The sequence below is a fragment of the Cynocephalus volans genome, chromosome 11 (genome assembly GCF_027409185.1).
Source record: "Cynocephalus volans isolate mCynVol1 chromosome 11, mCynVol1.pri, whole genome shotgun sequence".
Classification (NCBI taxonomy): domain Eukaryota; kingdom Metazoa; phylum Chordata; class Mammalia; order Dermoptera; family Cynocephalidae; genus Cynocephalus; species Cynocephalus volans.
The window spans coordinates 39,696,280-39,716,928 of NC_084470.1; the positions used below are offsets into that span (position 1 = coordinate 39,696,280).

The window sequence follows — 20,649 nt, forward strand, 5'->3', positions numbered from 1 at the left end:
ATGAATTCACTTCTTTTACATATAATTATCCTCCAAAGACTAACTAATGAGAAGCACCACTTCCTTTTTTATTATGGGTATGCACAAATAATAATTCCATGACTCAAAAACTCATGGCAGTCTCTCCAAAATTATGCTGAAAGCACCTTCCTCCTCTAACATAATATCAGGCTGCAAGAAAACTCCACTGAAGTTTGTAGGTACTCTAAGCACCAAAGGAAATTAAACAGGGAATAATGTAAAGCTGCCCCTATTTACTCAGATGCCATTTGTTACTAACACGTCTTCTTAAACAGTAATTATGAGCTTTTTCTTGTCTTTCGAAATTCTCTCTCTTCTCTCCATTCTAATTTATTCTCTTCAGAGAGGCTGATAAATCTAACCACAAAAAAACTCATGGGGGAGAAAACAAAACAAAACTTGTGTTCCTCGATTCTCAGTTAATTGATTCTCAGTTAATTGCTCCTTTTATCTCCTTATCGTGGCCTAACAAGCCATCATGAACCTATGTGTCCCTGCCTTCGTATATAAAATGTATAGTCCCTTATTATTCACAATATAGAAACTGATAATCCAAACAAGAAATATTTAGTGTTACTGATCAATATGATATGGGTAAAAACAAATGGAAAGATGTAACTTTAAAATCATTTTTATTCAAAGAAAAATAGTAAATCTTGCTAGTTCTTTTTAATTAAGGGGGCTGATTATTTCTAGGTAATCATTTCTACTTTCCTCCTTTACGTTGTTAACATTTATCATTTTCACGAACTAGAAAAACTCAGAATAAAAGACTATACTACGGATTTTGTCGTAAGTAGACCTGAGTTCAAATTCTCACTCTGGTCATTTATAGTCAATATCTCTAAAGTCGTCTTCTCATTTGTAAAAGAGGGAGAACACCAATTTCAAATTGTTACAAGAATTAGAAATATGATATGAGAAAAGCACCTATCATTGTGTATGGAACAAACTATGAAACAATGGTAGCTGTAACTATGATCATAATTAACGTTACAATGACTTAGCCACAAAACTTCCATTTGTACTTCTAAAAGCTTTTTTGCAACTACAATGAGTTTTGATTAAATGTATTTGGTGTGTCGGGGTAAAGCAAATAGACAGAGAGAAAGGTTTTTCATATAGTGGTAGGAACATAAGGATTTGTAGTCAGAGGATCTCTACATTGTCACTCACTAGCTGTATGACCTAAGGAAAGTTAACTAACTTCTCTGAGTCTGACTTTCTTAAAATCGGTGCATCTATCTAACTTACACAAATGTGTACACACATTAAATAGGCTAATTTAATGACTAAGCTATCACTGAAGTGTTAGATATTATCAGTATTTTGGAGAAATGTAATAATACTTACATGATTAAAACCATTAGTTAGCATTAGTACATGTCACATTGATGCTTAGATGAAATGAGTAAAACATATTCACTAAAACATACATACTTTATACAAATTAGGTGTAAAGATACATGTGCATAAATGTACATAGAATCACTAAAAACGTAATTTATAGCCCTTAATTAAGAGGAGTTATAAACCTTTTATCCACTAAGAAATAACTTTTCTAATTCACAAACAAAACAAAATCCTAGCCATAACTATAGGAACTCCAGTTCCGAAAATTTCAACATAAATTTGGATTAAAGATAGATATGGCATTACATAAAAAAAATTTTAAAAAAACTAATGTCTACTCTACAATATGATATACTATTTTTGAAATAATGACGATTTCAGGTACTCATTAGAGAACCTCAATCTCCTAAGAGTCAAAATGAGAAAAAGAACATTCGATTCTATCATTGTTAGAAAGGATATGCTACTTTCTTTGAAGAAAAGCATCAAACAGATAAAAGGCACATCACCTCACTGTAACTTATGTACAACATGTGTTCATTCATCTTATGAGTGAACTGCACAAGAAAAAAAGCCACCATTGTAAAAAAAAAAAAATATATATATATATATATATGGCAAATTAAAACATTAATTATAAAAAATTTCTGTTTTCCTGAAACATTCAAATGCCTTGACCTCTAAAATCTCAATGAAAATTTTGGAAAGGGCTTAAATTATATGTAGTCTTCTCTGTAGCCTTTTGTAACTTAAATTTTTAGTAATTCTGGTTTTTTCTACAATATAACAAAGAAAAAAACATGCAGAAGTTAAAATAAATTATAAGCATTATCTACATATGCTGCTCAAGCTATGTGCTGAAAGGCATTCCAAGTGCAAGTGATCCAGAGGCAGAAAGCACCACACATGGAGATTTTGGATAGTTGCCTGGAGTTAAGTCAACATTTTCCTCATTCTTCTGCTCCTGGCCTTCTAAGTCTTCCTCAGGCGGATGAATTACTACTGTGGGAATACCATGACTGGCAGGTGAAACCAGTAGTTCTGGGGCCTGAAGCTGACTCTGTTGGGAACTTCTGGAGGTGAGGCGACTGCTGCTAGGGCTGGAAGGAGGACTGTTTTGAGGGGTGGGTACTGGGGTTGTACACCTCGAGACTGCAGGGGTTCCAGCTCTTGAAGAAGGAAGAAGATGACTGAGAAGAAGAGATAAAGGCGATTCTCCTCTCAATGAAAGGTTTGAGGCAGACAGACCTGTTCGCAAAGAGTGGCGGGAGGCTGAAAGGCCTTCCCCTGAGATAAAACAAATAAATGAAAAATGATGAAGTTCACTGCAAAAGGCAAATAGAGACACAAAAAAATTAATTTTCACTATAAACTGCAAGCTTATAAAGCCCAAAATTCAAATTCATGCTGTGAGGGTTGGCATGTCAATCAAGTTTAGAAAGTCACTGAAAAGTTGCTTAAACTGTAATTAGTTACCTGAAGGTATATAAAAAAAATAAATAAATAAAACCAAACCCAAAAACAATGTTAATGACAGTGGTGGGAAGACAATATTCTATTAGAAATTAGAATGAACAATAGTGTGACATTCTTAAAAAGAACAATACCAAGTTGCTGCTTAAGTTAATAATGAATGAGAATATAACACAAAAATAATCTAAGAATTAGAATCCAACCAAAACTTACCGAACTTATATTTAGTGTATTTCTCCTATGTTGTACCAAATAGCTACAGATAATTATCTCCCACAAGAAAAGTCCACATTAACATTACCTAATAACTTCTAAGTTAAAACTGACATTAAAAATTTATACAATAAGTCAACAGGACACCACCTACTGGTGGTACTCTCAAAATTGAAAAACATAAGACAAATTATAGAAATTTTTTTTAAAAAGAGAATCATAATGTGAATTTTAAAGGACACATACCAGTAAGCTCTCTAAAGATATTTATGAATGAATATCCTAAAGTATGCTCACTTCTAAAATAGCAGATAAATTTAACCAAATACATACAATCTTTAACTAGATAAGAATAAAGTATTTCTTACCAATAGCAAAAGGGCAATAAGTCTAGATATTTCTAATATTTCAAAAGGTCATGCATATTTATAATTAAAATACTCGCTATTTCTATTAAATGTAGTTTAAAAAAATTAATTCTTTTTTTATGAAAAACATAAGAAATACAAAAATCAATCCCATATGGCCTAAGAAATCAAAGCTATATGCTCAAGAGATCCCAGAAATGTTAAAAGTGAAGATTAACTTATAATCCATAAACAACCACCATTTAGTTAAAAAATAAGCTACAAGTAGAAAAACTATTACAACAAAATAACATGCTAAAATGGCATTTAAAAGAAAATAGCCATTGTCTTAAAATTAAAAGAAACCAAATTATAATTGGTTTTACCATTGCATATAAGGAATAAAGATTTAATAGGGGTCCCTTTGGGAAAATGAAAGGTGAAAAAGATGAAAAAGACAAGTAAAATGTACCATCCACGGCTTGCTTTTAACTTGAACTTAGGTCCACAAGAGATGCTCTTTTTCTTAAGCTTCCTTAAATATACCAAGGCATAATTGTAAACAGATGAAAAAGAATTTTAATGGTCAAATGGTCAAAATAAGTACCTCACACTGACCTACAAATGATGATTACTGTCAACTTTAGATAAATTAAATCCTATCACCTACGGCTGTTTGCTTGTAGGATACTTAAAAGCCATATTATTATTTCAGGGACAAGAAAGATGAGCAGAAAGACAATGGTCCATACTCCATTCCCAGTCACTGTAAGCCTCATAAGCATTGAGTAATAGCAGTAGCTAGAGGCAACTGCTAGAGGCAATAGTGACCCTCAAGTTACTCCAATCCTTTGCACCTGGATTCTCCAGAACCCTTGTTGATGAACCCTCTCCTACATACAGAAGAAAATAAGAAAGCAAAACCTCCAAGTGTGCCAGCCTTAAGACACTAACAGGGGTAAATGGCTTCAAAAACTCTGTCTTCCCATGTCCCACTGAACCTGCAACTAACTCCTGTGAATGACAATGGAGAGCTGGAATTTGTGGACCTGGGTCTGAGCCATGCTGAACATCTTAGAAGACACCCTTGGTTAAGACAGCAACAGTCATAAAAACCTTTCACAAATTGTATAAACAAAGAGCAGCAAAATCAGCAAACCAACCCCAAAATACTTGTTTATGCCCAGCAAATAATGTACATTCAGAAGACAAAAAAATCATCGGGAAAATCTAATAAAGATATAAAGGTTCAAACCCATGATTTAGATTAAACCAAAAGTACAGATCTTAATTTAGGTCTCTTTAATCAATTATACAAGAAGAAACCTTGAACACAAATGAAAAAGCAGGAAGGAGAAGTAATTCAGGGTTAGGTACAGCAACAGTGTTTAAATATTACTTAAATGAAATCAGTTTGCACCATTTTAACAGAGTAAATCCTTAATTTTTTTCATCCATCTGATTGCTACAAATGATTCTGTCATGTTATAAAAAAAGATATTTCAGAAATGATATTTTTAAAAGGCACAAATATGCAGTATTATATTTTTAAAAAGAACAAAAAATATAAAATTATCTGGAAAGACCATCTTTCTTTCCCCAAAAGTTAACTGTAACATACTGGAATGCTGTTAGAGTAGAAGTGTTAGCAAAAATTGGGTGTTAACAAAAATTGGATGCCACAACTTATCTCACCATTCCTTTCAAGCAAGTGAGGGTCAGAATGTTTCTTGCCTATATCTGCAAAAGATCGGACAAGGGGAATCCGACTGGTGAATCTTTTCTCGTTCTGATGATGATGTCTCTTCAGAAGAGCTTCTCTGACATTCTCTCGTATGGTCTCATCTAATTGGCCAGAGGCTATCATGTTGTCTAATACCATATCTATTCAAAATAAAAAAATAATGGTTATTATTATGAAAAAAAACACTTAGATGGCTATAATATAGAAATAAACAAACTGTGACACCTCATAACAAAAATTAGATCCTTAAATAGCCCTAAAAAGTATTATTCTCTTTTAATACTAAATAATGTATGCATAAAGATAAATATGAACATTATCCATTCAACAAAAATGAACAAATTACAGAAAGACCCTTTACCATTATTTATAAAAAGGCTACTGCTATACACCAATAGCCTTCCTATAGTTGAAGGTGCTTTCCTACAGGGATGGAACGAATTCTAGTAAGCTGAATATTCAATATTAGTTTCCTAAGATGTGATGGTATTTTATTGCCTCTCCTCATAGTTTTCCCCAAAACAGTTCCATTAACATTTACTGAGTGCCTACTATGTGCTGGGGGTATAGCAGTTAATAAAGCAGAGTTCTATTCTCACTCTCCAGAGGTAGAAAAACCAGTGAGCAAGTAAACAGATAAAATATTGCAGAGGTAATAAATTCTAGGAAGAGGAATCAATTGGGAAGTTATGGGGAGTAGGAAGATTGATGGCAATACTTTTCTTTTTTTTTTGGCGGTTACAGGTATCTGAACTCTTGATCCTGGTATTGGCAATACCATTTTATATATTACTGTGGTTACTGAACTATTTTAAATTTAGAAAATACAACTACGTATAAATATTTTTAAACGATGGCATTAACTTGAGATAAGAGTCAAATTTTCAAAGCTATGGTAAGATTACTCTGGGGAAAAAAAAAAAGGACTGCAGGGACTAGCCTAACCGGTAAATTATAACATTAACACAATGACTATAGTATACCATACAAGTGAACACAAGATTATACAACATTTACTAAAAGTACTGTATGTTATTACATGATAATTGCAAATATCCAAATTCAATATTCCTAACTCTAACTCAGTTTTTCAGTCATTCCTGTAAGACAAGAAGTAAGGACTTAGACAATTTAAAGATTTGCAGCACAAGGTCAAATTTAACAATTAGGTAAAACTGAAGTACTATTTGTATCCCAAGAAATTCTAACAAGCTTGTAGTTCTCTTGATGACCAAATACTACAGATGTTTTGTTTTTCCCTGAAAGCAATCTAGAATGATAGTCACACTACCAAATTCATTACCACTGAACTTGGTTTTGGTTTTGAGCAATTTTTGTCACCAACCATTGCTGTTAGTTTCCACTTTCTATTTCTACATTATCCTTCAAAGGTCTCTTTCCTTCACTTCCATTGCTATACCTACACAGTTTCGGTCATCATCATTTCTCACTTAGACTATTCCTAGAGAATAGCTGGCCTACTTCCTTCTAATTTCATCCCAATCTAAAGCTACCCTACATTCTGTTACCAGAATGATCTTCCTAGAGATCCATCAAGATCTCCAAATCAAGACCATCAAGACCGCCAAAATGCTTATCAAATAAACTCCAATTTCTTAATCTAAAGTCTCAATATATCTCTAACTTATTTTCCCAATATCTTTCATTCCACTACTCAAGAAATCTGCATACTCACACAGAATGGAACTGGCTTTCCTGAGATTGAGACCTGTCTATACAAGGGTACTTTCACAAAGTTCACGGACAAATGGAATCGAAAGATAATATAAATCTTTCCATGAAGTACCCTCATACTTCTGTAGACTTTCTTCCTGGTCTTCCTTCTCCTTCAAATACTTTCTTTTATCTTGTTCTTTGTTCCTATATGTTCAAATTCTAGGAATAAGTTGTACAATTAATGTTTTGCATGGATATTCTCTGAATACCACGCGTCCACAAAACAAAGAAACAGCAAACTCTTTCCTCATGAACTTCCAGAGAACACATTCCATATTTGCTTAAGGCACTAGTCACTCTCTTTTTGATACTACAGTTATATCTGTCTAATTTAACCTCCTAGTCTCCAAACTTATCAAAGTGTATCTTTATATGTCTGTTCCTCATACTGCCCTACACAGAATAGAAACTCAACATACAAGTGAATGTCTAAAATTCCACTTTCTTTAATTATCTCCAATTTTAGTACACCTTAAAATATAAAAAAGTCAATTTATTACAACCTGCTATTTCATCTAGAGTGCTTGCTCTCATATCCAGCATGACTGTTCCATTTAGGATGCAACTCCTTAGTTCAAAAAGACTGTGCAAAGAGAGAGTTGCCACATAAGGTTTACTCCATCGGTCACCACCATCTTCAACATCCTCTTCAAATTTCAGCCATCTGAATGCATAATATAGAAAAATATTTTATAAATAATGAAGATTCCATTTGTTTATTTTAATGTGATGAACATAAACTTGTTCTTTTAAAAAGAAATGAAGGGCCGAGCCGTGGCGCACTCGGTAGCGTGCTGCGCTGGCAGCGCGGCGACGCTCCCGCCGCGGGTTCGGATCCTATATAGGAGTGGCCGGTGCACTCACTGGCTGAGTGCCAGTCACGAAAAAGACAAAAAAAAAAATAAATAAAAAAAAAATAAAAAGAAATGAAAACTACTACCAAAACAAAATTTGGTTACAAACACATTTTCAGAAATTAGGATGATGGTCTACAATAGCTATAGTCACAAGTTTCCTTTGTAGTTCCTTTTTCTATTCTAGCTATCACAATAATAAGTCTAGAAAAACGAACTATCGGATTTCACATAGTTTCCACTTCTAATTCTCTAACTTACATTTTAAATACAGAAGATTTTGATTTTTCAAACTTGTTTCTTTAATTAAAGACTTATTGAAATCTATAATAGCATAATTCCTTTTTGTATTATATTAAAGTACAAAGATTTACTTAAGGAAACAAATTTGAGAATAAAGAAAAAAATTAAAAGAATTTCCACATTTTGACAATGAAATTCTCTGCATGTTGCTTTAATGCACCAGACATCTCTCATAATTTCAATTTAATATTGTCATTAAAAAGGAAACATCCAGTAAAGCCAATTAAAAAAAAATGAGACTCGGGCCGAGCCTGTGGCGCACTCGGTAGAGTGCGGCGCTGGGAGCGCTGCGACGCTCCCGCTGCGGGTTCGGATCCTATATAGGAATGACCAGTGCACTCACTGGCTGAGTGCCTGTCACGAAAAACCAACAACAACAACAACAACAACAACAAAAAATGAGACTCAGCAGTATTACCTGGCAGTTTCTTTCCATTCATATTCCTCTCCATCTCTATAACACAATTCATCCATTTCCGTGAAGAGATCATGGGGAATATGTTCTTCATCATCATCTTCAGTACCAAGGATAAACTGAACTCTCTGGGATGGTGTGTCTTGAGAAAATAAGAATTTTAAATCACTCAAAATTTTTCTCAGGCATTCAAAGACAAATTCACAGTTTTGAAAGGGAAATATTTTTGCTATAAACAAATATATTTCATTGAAACTTTTTAAATTATTATTAAAATGTTATAATTCTGGAAGGAAACAAGGGCCAAAAATCCAGGGGAAAAACAGAGTATCACAGAAAGAACACCTCTGTAGAGAAAAAAGAAAAATTATGTTAAAAATGTCAATCTAAGTTTATAACTAACTGATCTAAACAAACAAAAATAAGCAAAATCACAAAACACGGAACGCTATGCTCAAAGACAGAACTTTGTCCTCACCAAAAATATATGGAAATAGATAAAATAGCATATTTAAAATACAGCTAAGTTCAAGAGTGAAAAAAAGAAAATCTCCAAGTTCCAAAAAAAAATAATGAAAAAACTCAAAGCTAAAGGTATACAGAAACTGACTTTCCTACCATCATGGAAACAAAACCGTTAGCTGATGTCTAGGAGGTAAAACGAGTCACTGCAAGAAACAGATACCCCACTCACGGCATCTTAAATTAAACTACTTGTGTGGTACAGGATTCCCAAACAAAGAAATTAGCATAAATATTAGTCTAGGGCATTAAAAGCCACAGGGCCTCTGTATAAACAAACAAGCAAACAACCACAAGTAACAATTAAAAACAAAATCAAACTCTATGGAATATGAGAGATGAGTTGACACCTAAGTAAAAAATTCCCCAGGAACTTATGGATGCAACAAACAGAGATATTAGAACAGGTTAAAGAGCAGATTGGGAGGAAATGTTAAAGGAAAACACAGATCTGAGGAAATCAGAAAACACAGAAACCAGAGATGAGAAGATGGAAAACAGAAAAGGTTAAGAGAGATGTAACAAGATAAGAAGATTAAAGAGGAAGAACTCCAGAAAGAGGAAAATATAAATAGGGGGAAAGACAATATGAAAAACATATCGAAAAATTTTCCAGTATGTTTATAACATGGGTCTTCACATTAAGAAATACCCTGAGACTTATGCAGGACAAACAAAAACATATTGCGATTGAACTTCCTAATGTTTTGAACTTTCCAGCATTTAGGTCTTGCAGATCCTTTGTCAGATTTATCCCTAAATAATACTTTTGGTGCTATTCTAAGTGGTATTTTTAATTTCAACTTCTGATTATACATTGCTACTATACAGAAATATAATTTTGTAACCCTTGACCTTACTAAACTCACCTAGTTCTGCAGTTTTGTAGACTGTTTAGGGTTTGCTACTTACATGGTCCTGTATGGTATCTGTGAATAAAGACAATTTCACTTCTTACACTGCAATCCATATGCCCTTTATTTCTTTCTTGCCTTATTACACTGGCTAGATGCTCCAGCGCAACACTATAAAAATGGTGAGAGAGAACATTTCTGGCCTTTTTCCAAATCATAGAGAGAATGCATTCAGTCTTTCACCATTAAATGTCATACTGACTATTTCTGTAGATGAAAAAAAATATCAGACATCCTTATTGGTCTTCTGTTTGTTTACACTATCCATTACTGAGAAAGGAGAGTTAAAATCTCCAACTATAATTGTGGTTTTATCGCCTCTTTTCAATTTTGTCAGTTTTTGCTTTACGCATTTTGAAGCTGTTATTATATGCATACATATTCAGGACTGTTACATTCTTGATTTTTAGGTGCCTTTGGGGGTTTTCTTCAGCTCCTTGGATCTGTGGGTTCACAGGTTTCAATAAGTTTGGGAAATGTTTAATAATTATTTCTTCAAATATTTTTTCTGCCACCCTCCTTTCTGGGACTCAGTTAGACATATGTTGTACTACCGGATACTGTCCCACAAATTACTGATGCTCTTTTCATTCTTTTCGTCTTTTTTTCTCTATGTTTCATTTTGGATAGTTTCTACCACTGTCTTCAAAATCACTGATCTTTTTTTCCCTGCAGTATCAAATCTTCTGTTAATCCTATCCAGTGTATTTTTCATTTAAAATTTTGTATTTTTTCATCTCTAGAAGTTTCACTTGGGACTTTTTTATATTTCCAATATCTCTACTCATCTCAGTCATATTTTCTTCTATCCTTTTGAACAGATGGAAAATATTTGTTACAGGTGCTAATATTCTTGTTTTCTAATTCTATCAACTCTCTCATTTCTAGATCTGATTCTCTTGATTTATTTTTCTCCCAGCTGTGGCTCATATTTTTCTGCTTTGTTATATGCCTAATAACTGTGGATACTAGATATTATGAACTTTACATGGTAAAGTGCAGTAATGTAGTCCTTTTAGTAGCATAATACTTTGTTCTGGCATAAAGTTGCTTGTAATCAATTTAATTCTTTCAAGACTTGCTTTTCAAAATTTTTAGAGTAAATCCACTGCAGTCTTTAGTGTAAAACTAATCTAGACTCACTACTGAGACAATACCCTTTTGAGAACTCTACCCAATGCCCTGTACATGTCAAAGTCTTTCCATTCTGACTGATAGGAAAACATCCTATCCCCCAGTCTTGTGTGGAAATACAGGAATTGCTCAGCCTACTGCTTTCTGGTTGTTATTTCCTGGACCACAGGTAATTTCCTTTCATACATGCCCAGACCAGCACTCAGCCGAAGACTCAAAAGGAACCTTCTTCAGATCTTTGGAAGTCTTTGTATCTATCTACTCTCTGGCACTCTACATCTCAAATTCTAGCCCCTTTGGCTTCTCCAAGTTCCAATCTCTGCCTCCTCAACTCTGAGAATCTGCCAGACTCTGTTCAGGTTCCCCTCCCTGTGCTGTGGCCTGTAAACCACCTCTAGGCAAGACAATGAGACAATCATAGGAGTTATCTCACTTGCTTCTCCTCTCTCAAAAATCATAGTCCTGTGCTGCCTGTTGCCCAATGTCTGAAAACTATTGTTTCATATACTTTATCCAGTTTTCTAGCTATCTAAAACAGGAGGGCAGTTACAAACTTTCAGTTATAAGATGAATAAATTCTGGGGGTCTAACGTACAATATGATGATTATAGTTAACAATACTGTATTGTATACTTAAAATTTGCTAAAAGAATAGATCTTAAGTGTTCTCATCACGTACAAAAAGGAAACTATGTGAGGTGATGGGTATGTTAATTAACGTAACTGCAGTAATCATTTCACAACATATGCATCATGTTGTACACCTTAAATACATATAATTTTTGTCCATTATTCCTCATTAAAACTGGGGAGGGGGCAGTGGGAAAACAACAAAATATAAGAATAAATTTAAAAATAAAATGGGAGGGAAAATTAAATCCCTGTTATTCCATCATGTCTAGAAGCAAAACTCCTGTGTAATCTCTTTTTAGATTAGGGTGAGGAAATAAGGGATTCATAGCACTTTCGGGGATATAAATTGGTAGTTAAAACCAAAATTAACCCACCTCAGGGACATAAATCCTTTCTAGGGATAAGTTATTCAATGAAAAAGTCAAATATTTTCTCCATCATAATTAATTTTTCAAACCACTGTACATGGTATATGTAAATATAGACTTCTAATAACACATCCTAGCTAGAAACATACAATCACTTACACAGGTGAACATATAATAAATATAGTAAGTAAACATCATTTCTATCTATACAAATATTGTGTGCCTTTTTATTCAGTATGAATTAGAAAAGCATACTGATATACTCACAGAAGAGCCTAGGATACCCTAAACTAGCTGGGCGCATCATATGGAACAGCAAAATACTTCTAAATTACTTAACATCATCAAAGTTCACTAGTGATCCTATCTAACTTCAGTGTTCATTTTCCCTTTGTACACTTGCTTAGTGCATAGACTTTTTTTAGCTATATGACCATTTATTATTTTACTAGGCCATCAGTATCTCTTAGTAGAAGTTTTAAGAGATTCCCATATCATGTAGCCTCTCTTAGCTGAAGTTTCCTAATCTATAAAATGAAAATAACAATACCTGTCTTTTAAAACTGTTGAGATTATTAAATACAAGAGCATAAGTCAAGGGCTTGGTGGAATGTTTAGCAAAGAATTGATACTTAATATCTTACGAGGCTGTCAGTATCTTCTTTCTTATGTTCCTGTTATAGATATATTATACACAGTAATTTTTTCATTACTTGCCTCTCAAAAAACTTTCCCTAAGCATAGCATACAAGTGCCCATAGGGGTGCAGCTCACATAGCTTTGCTAAAATGCACACACTCATTTTATGTACTGATGGCTGTATTGATGGCTATGTGGGTCCATGATGGCCTATAAACTAATGATGTTCTGTATATTAACTAAGCATATTGTCTAAGAGTCCTCTTCAGACTACACAGCTATTTTTTCTGGCTCTCTCTTTCCCACTTTTAGGGCCACTTAAATCACTGCTATCAATGCTTATTACCAGATAACATTCTCTTTTCCTGTACTACATGCCTCTTGTCTTCCTGATTATCTATTGGCACTTCTATACTCTGCTTTTAAATAACAAACAAAAGCCTGTCTTATATAGACAATACAATAAAATCAGAGCACTCTTTTTTGTACAAATAACCAAGTAATCCAGCCTAGAGGATAAAATTTTCTGGCCAAAAAATGTGCTTTAAGAAGGAAAAATTATTTAAAAACTTCGATCCCTTCCAGGAGCCTTAGGATTTCAGATGTCTGTTCACTGTATACAGAAGTAATAAAATATATGGTAGAGAAAAGGGAATAAAACCTTACTAAAATAGAGATTAAGTGACAAGACCCAACTTTTAAAATTCTGAGGCTAGAATACAACAAAGGAAACAAAGCCCCTTATTTTTTTCACTTATTCCAAGGAGATATTAACCTATAAACTAAACACTTTTCTTTTTTAAAAAAATTCTTATTCCAATTGATATTCCCCAATTTATGCAATGTGTCTAAGTTATCACAGATGTACAATTTTAAAAAGTAAATATTCAATTAAAAAATGAGATACTTTCCTTTCCAGGGAAGAACTTTAAACCATTAACGGAAAACTACTACTTTCTCTTACCATAAGAAGGAGATTCCCGTCCATCTTCTTTATCTGATTCTTTATCTTTTCTTCTCCGGTGGTGATGTTTGTGTCCACGATGCCTATGACGCCGGCGACTCTCTTTACTAAATGGGACATGAACACCAATATACACAGCTCGATGACCTATTAAAGGTTTGGAAACATATTACTCGTTTTCCAAAATGGAAAAAAGTGATATACACAAAATTACTCCAAAATTTACTTTGATAACAAAGAATTACATACAGACTCACATAATTAATAATAGTAGTCTCCAGTTACTACTTTTATTTTATAGAGCACTACACAGAATGTTATGCCAAAGGCTAAAATCTCCGACTGATAATTATACTACATACACAGCTTACTGCTTTCCTTTACTTAGGAAAGCATTAGTTTTCATGCTTAAAAAGAAATTTTGAGAAAGAAGAGCTTGGCCCACCTGAAATCATACTATGAAGACATAAATTTATTCTATCCACATTTATGGCCAATCCTGGTTAATAGAGGTCCTTAAGAAATATGTTTTAATACAGGAATGCTGGTCAGAACTCATCTGTCCTCATGGTCTTTGGAACTCTGGCTTCAATAGTTACAATCTTTCCCTTGCACAGGTTGCTTAGCAACTGAGGAAGGGAAAATAACAAAATGCTATTTTTGATAAGGGGAATGACACCAGCAACCTCAAAAGATAAGCAACAGGAGGCTTTGAGGACCTGGGAATCTTCCACTACCACAGCCTTTCTCTCTTTGGCATGGCTCCACTTTTGTCCCTAAGTCCCTTGTAAGCTTCAACTCCTCCCCAATGACCCTCTGAGGTTGCAACGAAAGCAGTTACACAGCACTGGGATGGATCAATTCTCTGCCCTATCCCTGTAAGTAAGCACTCATCAATAACAGTAATAATGATAATAATAATAAACTCCTTATACACCATATGGAGCTGCCTGCTTCATTCTTTGGTCTCAGAATACTTTCTCAATTTGGTGGGCATTATACTATTTAGCTCATACTTGGACAATTAAATACTTGATAATATATATAAATATTTGTGAATATTTACTAATTTAGTTTTGAAAATCTCAAATCAACAAAGTCCAAGTTGCTGAGGGCTATATTAAATGATCCAAATACTCCAATTAAAGGGTAGAAACTATCAGATTGAATTAAAAAGCAGTACAGTGAAGTGATATGCTTTTAAAAAAACAGAAAAAGCTACTGCTGATATTGCATTATCCTGACTTTGTATTCTAACAATAGAACAATTATGAAAGGCAGTGTATGCTTTTCCCCACTAAATGAATCGAATCAGGGAACTAGAGAGCTAGCAGCACTATACCAAATATTGAGGCATGAACCTGATTTCCAAAATAGTTTAAATAAGGTTCCTATCTAAGCTGTGTTGAGTGAAGGGGGACATGGACTTCGAGTTCAACTTATGCGCAAATATGCAAAAAACACCTGCCATAGGAGTTGCTTTTTCCCCTTGTGTACAAAATTAAAAAGTAATATGCTATGCACAGTTAATGACATTCTTTTACTAACAAGTTCCATAAGATGGTCAGAAAATAAATACTTCAAGAAACTCAGGATATTCATCCTTAGATGAAATTTGAAAGTACAGTCAATCCTCATTATTCGTGCATTCTGTATTTGTGAATTTGCCTATTCACTAAAATGTGCTTGTAAGCCCAAAATCAATACTCGTGGCAATTTTAGTCATTTGGGGACAAGCACAGAGCAGAAAAATTTTAGTTGCCTGAGACTCATGTTGCCCACTAAGTCTGAAAAAGATGACACATTTTGTTACAGTGCCAATATATTAATGTCCATAGAGTAAATCACCACCTTTTGAACTAACAGGGCTAGACTTATGGAAAAACACCGAACTAAAATTATTTGTTTAAACATCTCCCAGTACTGAGCACTCTGCCTAGTACATTGTAAGCACTCAATAAATGTCCATAGAAATTAAATCTCAACTATTAGGAAAAATTTTAATAGAAAAATCCAAATTTAAAAGCAAACTATACAGGGGTTTTTTTTTTGGAGAATAGAAATATTTCTGAAATTAGAGAGTAGTGATGGCTGTGAGACATAGTGACTAATCTAAAACACAATGAATTACACACTTTAAAATGGTGAAGTTTATATTACATGAATTATTCCTCAATAAAAACATTTTTTAAAAACTATTACAGGGCCGACCCCGTGGCGCACTCGGGAGAGTGCAGCACTGGGAGCGCAGCAGTGCTCCCGCCGCGGGTTCGGATCCTATATAAGCCGGTGTGCTCACTGGCTGAGCGCGGTGTGGCCAGTCACAAAAAGACAAAAAAAAATAAATAAATAAAATAAATAAAATAAAATAAAATAAAAAACTATTACAAAATTCAGTAATTTTACAATTTTACTTTAGTGAAACTATTTCCTTCTGAACACCAAGAAAAGTAGAAATTAAAGAGACAAATTCCCATCATTGTGCACTGTGAATTACAGAGCTGTTACTCCAATTAGTACTAATGGGTTTTGGCACACAAGCCCCAATGCACCAAGATAAAAATAAATTCTATGAGTTTGCAGTTTAGAAAGACTAGATAAAATTAAAAAGAATAGAATCCAAAGATTAGGAAGATAAGCCTTGTTTTTTCTGCTTTTATTATTGCCTTTTGTATCCTTTGGGGTTTTTTTCCCTTTTCCTTTCACCTTTACTTTATTCAATCAAAGCCCTAGTCACCCAAACTGCCTAAGATAAACTTAATCTCTCCCTCAGACTTAATACTGAAATTTAGACGTATACGAAGTATGCAGAGCTAAGGGTCTGGGGTAAACAAAGAAAGCCAAGGAGCATGGTCAAGCGCCTCTCCCTACATGTTGTAGATCACATATATTTGAGGGTTAACACTAAATGATTAGTAATGAATTAAATGTACCACTGTGTATTTGAATAAGTAAAATTACTGCTAAAATTTTTAATTTCCCTAGCTCCTGTAATTCACAGAATGTAACCACAAGCTTCTAGATGACTGAGGTTCTTTCTAGAAGCCCTAGTAAGCCTACAGTTTTTAGGTCAATTTTAAAAGTCAGGTTTAAAAAAAAAAAAAAAAAAAAACTAAGAATGCAAATAAGGAGAACTCTTACTTGGGTCCCTTTCCATCTCCTTCTTAAAAGAAACAGAATAGCCCAATATATTACCGCCTATCACAGAAGATATTAATTTAAGGATGTAGTTCCTAAAAAGACCCCCAAAAAGTCTATCAAAACATTTGCCATGAACACTACCTTAACCAAGCATTTAAGGTTAACACCATCAATAATAAGTCATGTTAAGACCATATGTACACAGATACAATTCACCAAGAAGGGCCCATAAATTCTGTGGTATTCTTCCCAAACATCCATAATCTCCATCTATTCATGTGATAACATCAGACAAACCCACATTGAGGAATACTGTATGAAATATCTAACCACTACTCTCCAAAAGTGTCAAAGTCATGAAAGACAGGGAAAGCATGAGAAACTGTTCTACATTAGAGGAGACTAAGGAGACATAACAACTAAGTGTACTGTCAGATCTGAGATGGATCAACTGGGTCCTAGAACAGAAAAAGGCCACTAGTGGGAAAACTGGTGAATTCTGAATAAAATCTATGGTTTAATTAATAATAAACTAGTAATTAATCAATTAAATTAGGAATTAATTAATGTTAATTTCATTTTCACAAATGTATGATGGCTATGCAAATGTTAACACTGAAGAACATGGGTGAAATATACACAGGAACACTCTGTATTGTCTTTGCAGCTATTCTGTAAATCTAAAATTATTTCAGAGCTGGCCAGTTAGCTCAATTGGTTGGAGCATGGTGTTATAACTCCAAGGTAAAGGGTTCAGATCTCCATACCAGCCAGCCACAAAAAAATAATAATAATAATAATAATTTTGAAAGAAAAAGAAAAAAAAAGCAACCATCTGGTAGGACTTCCTCTCGCTTAGGGAAGATAGATGGGCAAATAACTCGTGTGCTCCACAATTCTATGCTGAGGTTATTGTAGCATTTTAAAAGGCTGATGTAAGAGATCTATAAAATGAGCATTTAGATGACAACTAATGATAACCCTGGCTTATTAGTCTGGTACCGTTGAGTGCTCATAATACAAATTATCCAGCCTGCTAGAAATTTTTTAAAAATAAAAGAATTAACTGATTTTGTAAATGTGGTCTTTCAGTTTTCCAAGTAAAGTAATGGCAATCACCAGTGAAGTCTGAAAAGCATTCTGAAATCTATCTTACACCAATGCTTTGAATGAAGAGTAAATAACCAGGGAATGTTCTATTTCTAGATATGGGTGGTGGTTACATTCCTCAAACTATATTCAGAAAAGTGCTGAGCACTCTTCTAAATGTATGCTTTATTTCACAAAAAAAAAAAAAAAAAAGATGTTTTAATAGCAGGTAAGACATAAAGGTCACTAACAAACATTAATTAGTAATTTTTATCATGTTAAGCATAATAAGTTATTTTAAACAAACTTACTTTCTAGTTCTTCTTTTTCAAACTTCGTGTTCACAGTTGAGCTGGTTTTGCCAAGATCCACAACAGCTTCTTCATCAGGACCCTAAAAACAAATTATTCTCACTTACTCATGAAATCACTATATACTGAGGACCGGTTACTATTGTGCATTATTTAAAATGGCTTAAAAAAAAAACAAAAAAACAAGTGCCTCCTTTCAAAGAGCTGAATTCTTATTATAGCTAACTGCATTCTTTAAAACGTTTGTTTAGAGGCTTCTTAAAATTATTATTCCACAGAGACCATTCAAAAATCCCATATTAAGAATTGAGGAGACAAAGATTTTTAAATGGTCTTCAATCCTCAATAGAAAGACCTTCCAGGATCAGAGATCAAAGAACATTTGGTATGAGGGGAACCCTTAGATATCAACTTTCTTTCCAGATTTTTTGCTCTTACGTCCTCCTATTAAAGGGAAACACTTAGCTATATTGAATTGGATTATGGTTAAACATAAAATTGTCAAAAATAAGTACATTCAAGATAACAGTATCACTTTCACTCACATGTTAACCAAGAGACAACAAAGCTGTAAGAACTTTTTATTTCCCCACAAAGGAAAAACCATGCCAAATTTAACCTCTAAGGAAATTTTCTCTTCAGTTGTGAAAATCAACCTTCCTAATTTTTTTCCCTTCCTCAGATCAACAAAAAGACTAAACATATCTATTGTAAAACATAGCATAGACTATTTTTAAAACAATAAAATTTTAGCTTGAACTTCTCTTCTTGTAACAACTTTCAAAGGAACATAATCATCATCATTAAATACTTATTATGAACTTATTACGCCTAAAACTCAGTGCCACAGATAGAGACAGACAAACAACCCTTCCCTCAAAGTCTTCAATCTGGTCCTGGGTTCTAGCCGGACCAGCAGCAGCTGCTCTGAACAGGAGCTTTTTTTTTTGAGTGTATGCAAAGTAAATTCATATACAATTAATTGTTCCTTGCTATCCAAATTCATATACAATTAATTGTTCCTTGTTCAAATTCTCACTATCTAAACTCAGGAACGGGATTCATTTGATTAAATTTTCAAATAATTTTTTTGCTATCCCAACTCCATTTGCTACCCAAAACTCAGAACCTGACACAGGATGTTAAGAAAATGCAGATCTTTTGATATCCAAACTATAGAATCAGATTTGAATATCAAGAGGTATTGTATATGACTCTGAATAACTGATGTTCAATTTAACACAGGAAACTCAGAGAAGTTAAATGACTTGCTAAAGCTCCATATTAAAGGAATGGGACTCAGGCTACATAGACCATGAGATGATTTCATACAAAGGACTAAAATAGAAGATAGACAATGGTATGTATGGCTAATCAAACTGCCTCACAGCATTCACACTTCCTTAAGTAATAAGGAAAGGCCAAAGTAGGAAACAACAAAACTCCAAAAAAGTACAAGAATGCATAATTAGTAATTACCATCCATTAACAAAGTCATATTCTAAAACCTTCAGCTATCCTCCAGTGATTTCATGTCATTTAGTCCCTGAGCATGCACAGGTACAAAAGACAAGCTTTAGTATACATAAAAGACACAGAAGTTATATCCTGAGAGGTAACAAACTATTCTAAAAGGGATTAACTGCTCCCATTCCAAACTTCCATTTAACCTGCATGACTGCCAAGATACAAAGCAAAACAATACACCTTCAAACAAAACTCTCACCTTCAAACAAAAAATATACTTCCATTTCTATGCAGCTATACTTACATGTTTAGATGTACTAACACTAATCAGCTAACACTCAAAAATAGCTTGTTAGTCAATCTCACAATATTTATATTTGCTTTATATTTATATTTTTGTTGCATTTATTTTATTACTATATTTATTGTATATAAAATATACATACCCTTTGACCTCTAAACGTTTAGAGAAATATTGCCACATGTGCAAAAAGTGGCATGTAAGAAAAGTATGTCAGCACATCCTTTCACAGTCTACCCAGCCTGATCTCACCAGACACTATCTGAAACCTTGGGCAAGTCATTCAACTTCTCTGAACTTTCACTTCCATTGAGGCACTGTTTCTAATAATGAGAAAAATGAAACAAAAATGTGTGTCAATGGTAAGAAGGAAATCTCATACTAAGGAATAGTTTGAAAAAACAACCCAAAATGGAAGTAGATCTAAATGCACTGATAAGGAAGGATCTCAAGGATAGTTTCGTGAAAAACTACATTGTAAAGAAATAAAATAAAATAACCATGTTTATGTGAAAAACACTCACAGAACTAAACCAAATTTTATTTTCATATGTACATGTGTTTCCATATGTATTTATTTATTCATGTCAAGTAAAAAGCAAAGGAGAAGGCCTGATAGGATCTGCACCAAATTGTTAACTGCTCACTTCTGGAAAGGGAACAGGGTTTGACTGAAGTTTTACTGTTATTGTTTTCAATGAGAATG

At 33.7% G+C, this 20,649-nt stretch overlaps 1 protein-coding gene across 2 annotated transcripts in view; it reads right to left on the reverse strand.

Moving 5' to 3' along the window:
• The window catches only part of SLC4A7 (solute carrier family 4 member 7), a 101,797-nt gene that overhangs the window by 46,452 nt on the left and 34,696 nt on the right, over nucleotides 1-20,649 (reverse strand). Inside the window, exons 2-7 of one of the 2 annotated variants that reach the window (XM_063114295.1) lie at nucleotides 18,176-18,257; nucleotides 13,635-13,781; nucleotides 8,464-8,602; nucleotides 7,392-7,552; nucleotides 5,103-5,291; nucleotides 2,302-2,661 (exon numbers count right to left, since the gene is read on the reverse strand). In XM_063114295.1, the coding sequence (XP_062970365.1) occupies nucleotides 2,302-2,661; nucleotides 5,103-5,291; nucleotides 7,392-7,552; nucleotides 8,464-8,602; nucleotides 13,635-13,781; nucleotides 18,176-18,257 (1,078 nt within the window). The remainder of the gene's footprint in view (nucleotides 1-2,301; nucleotides 2,662-5,102; nucleotides 5,292-7,391; nucleotides 7,553-8,463; nucleotides 8,603-13,634; nucleotides 13,782-18,175; nucleotides 18,258-20,649) is intronic. The other variant, XM_063114294.1, reaches the window with a different exon arrangement.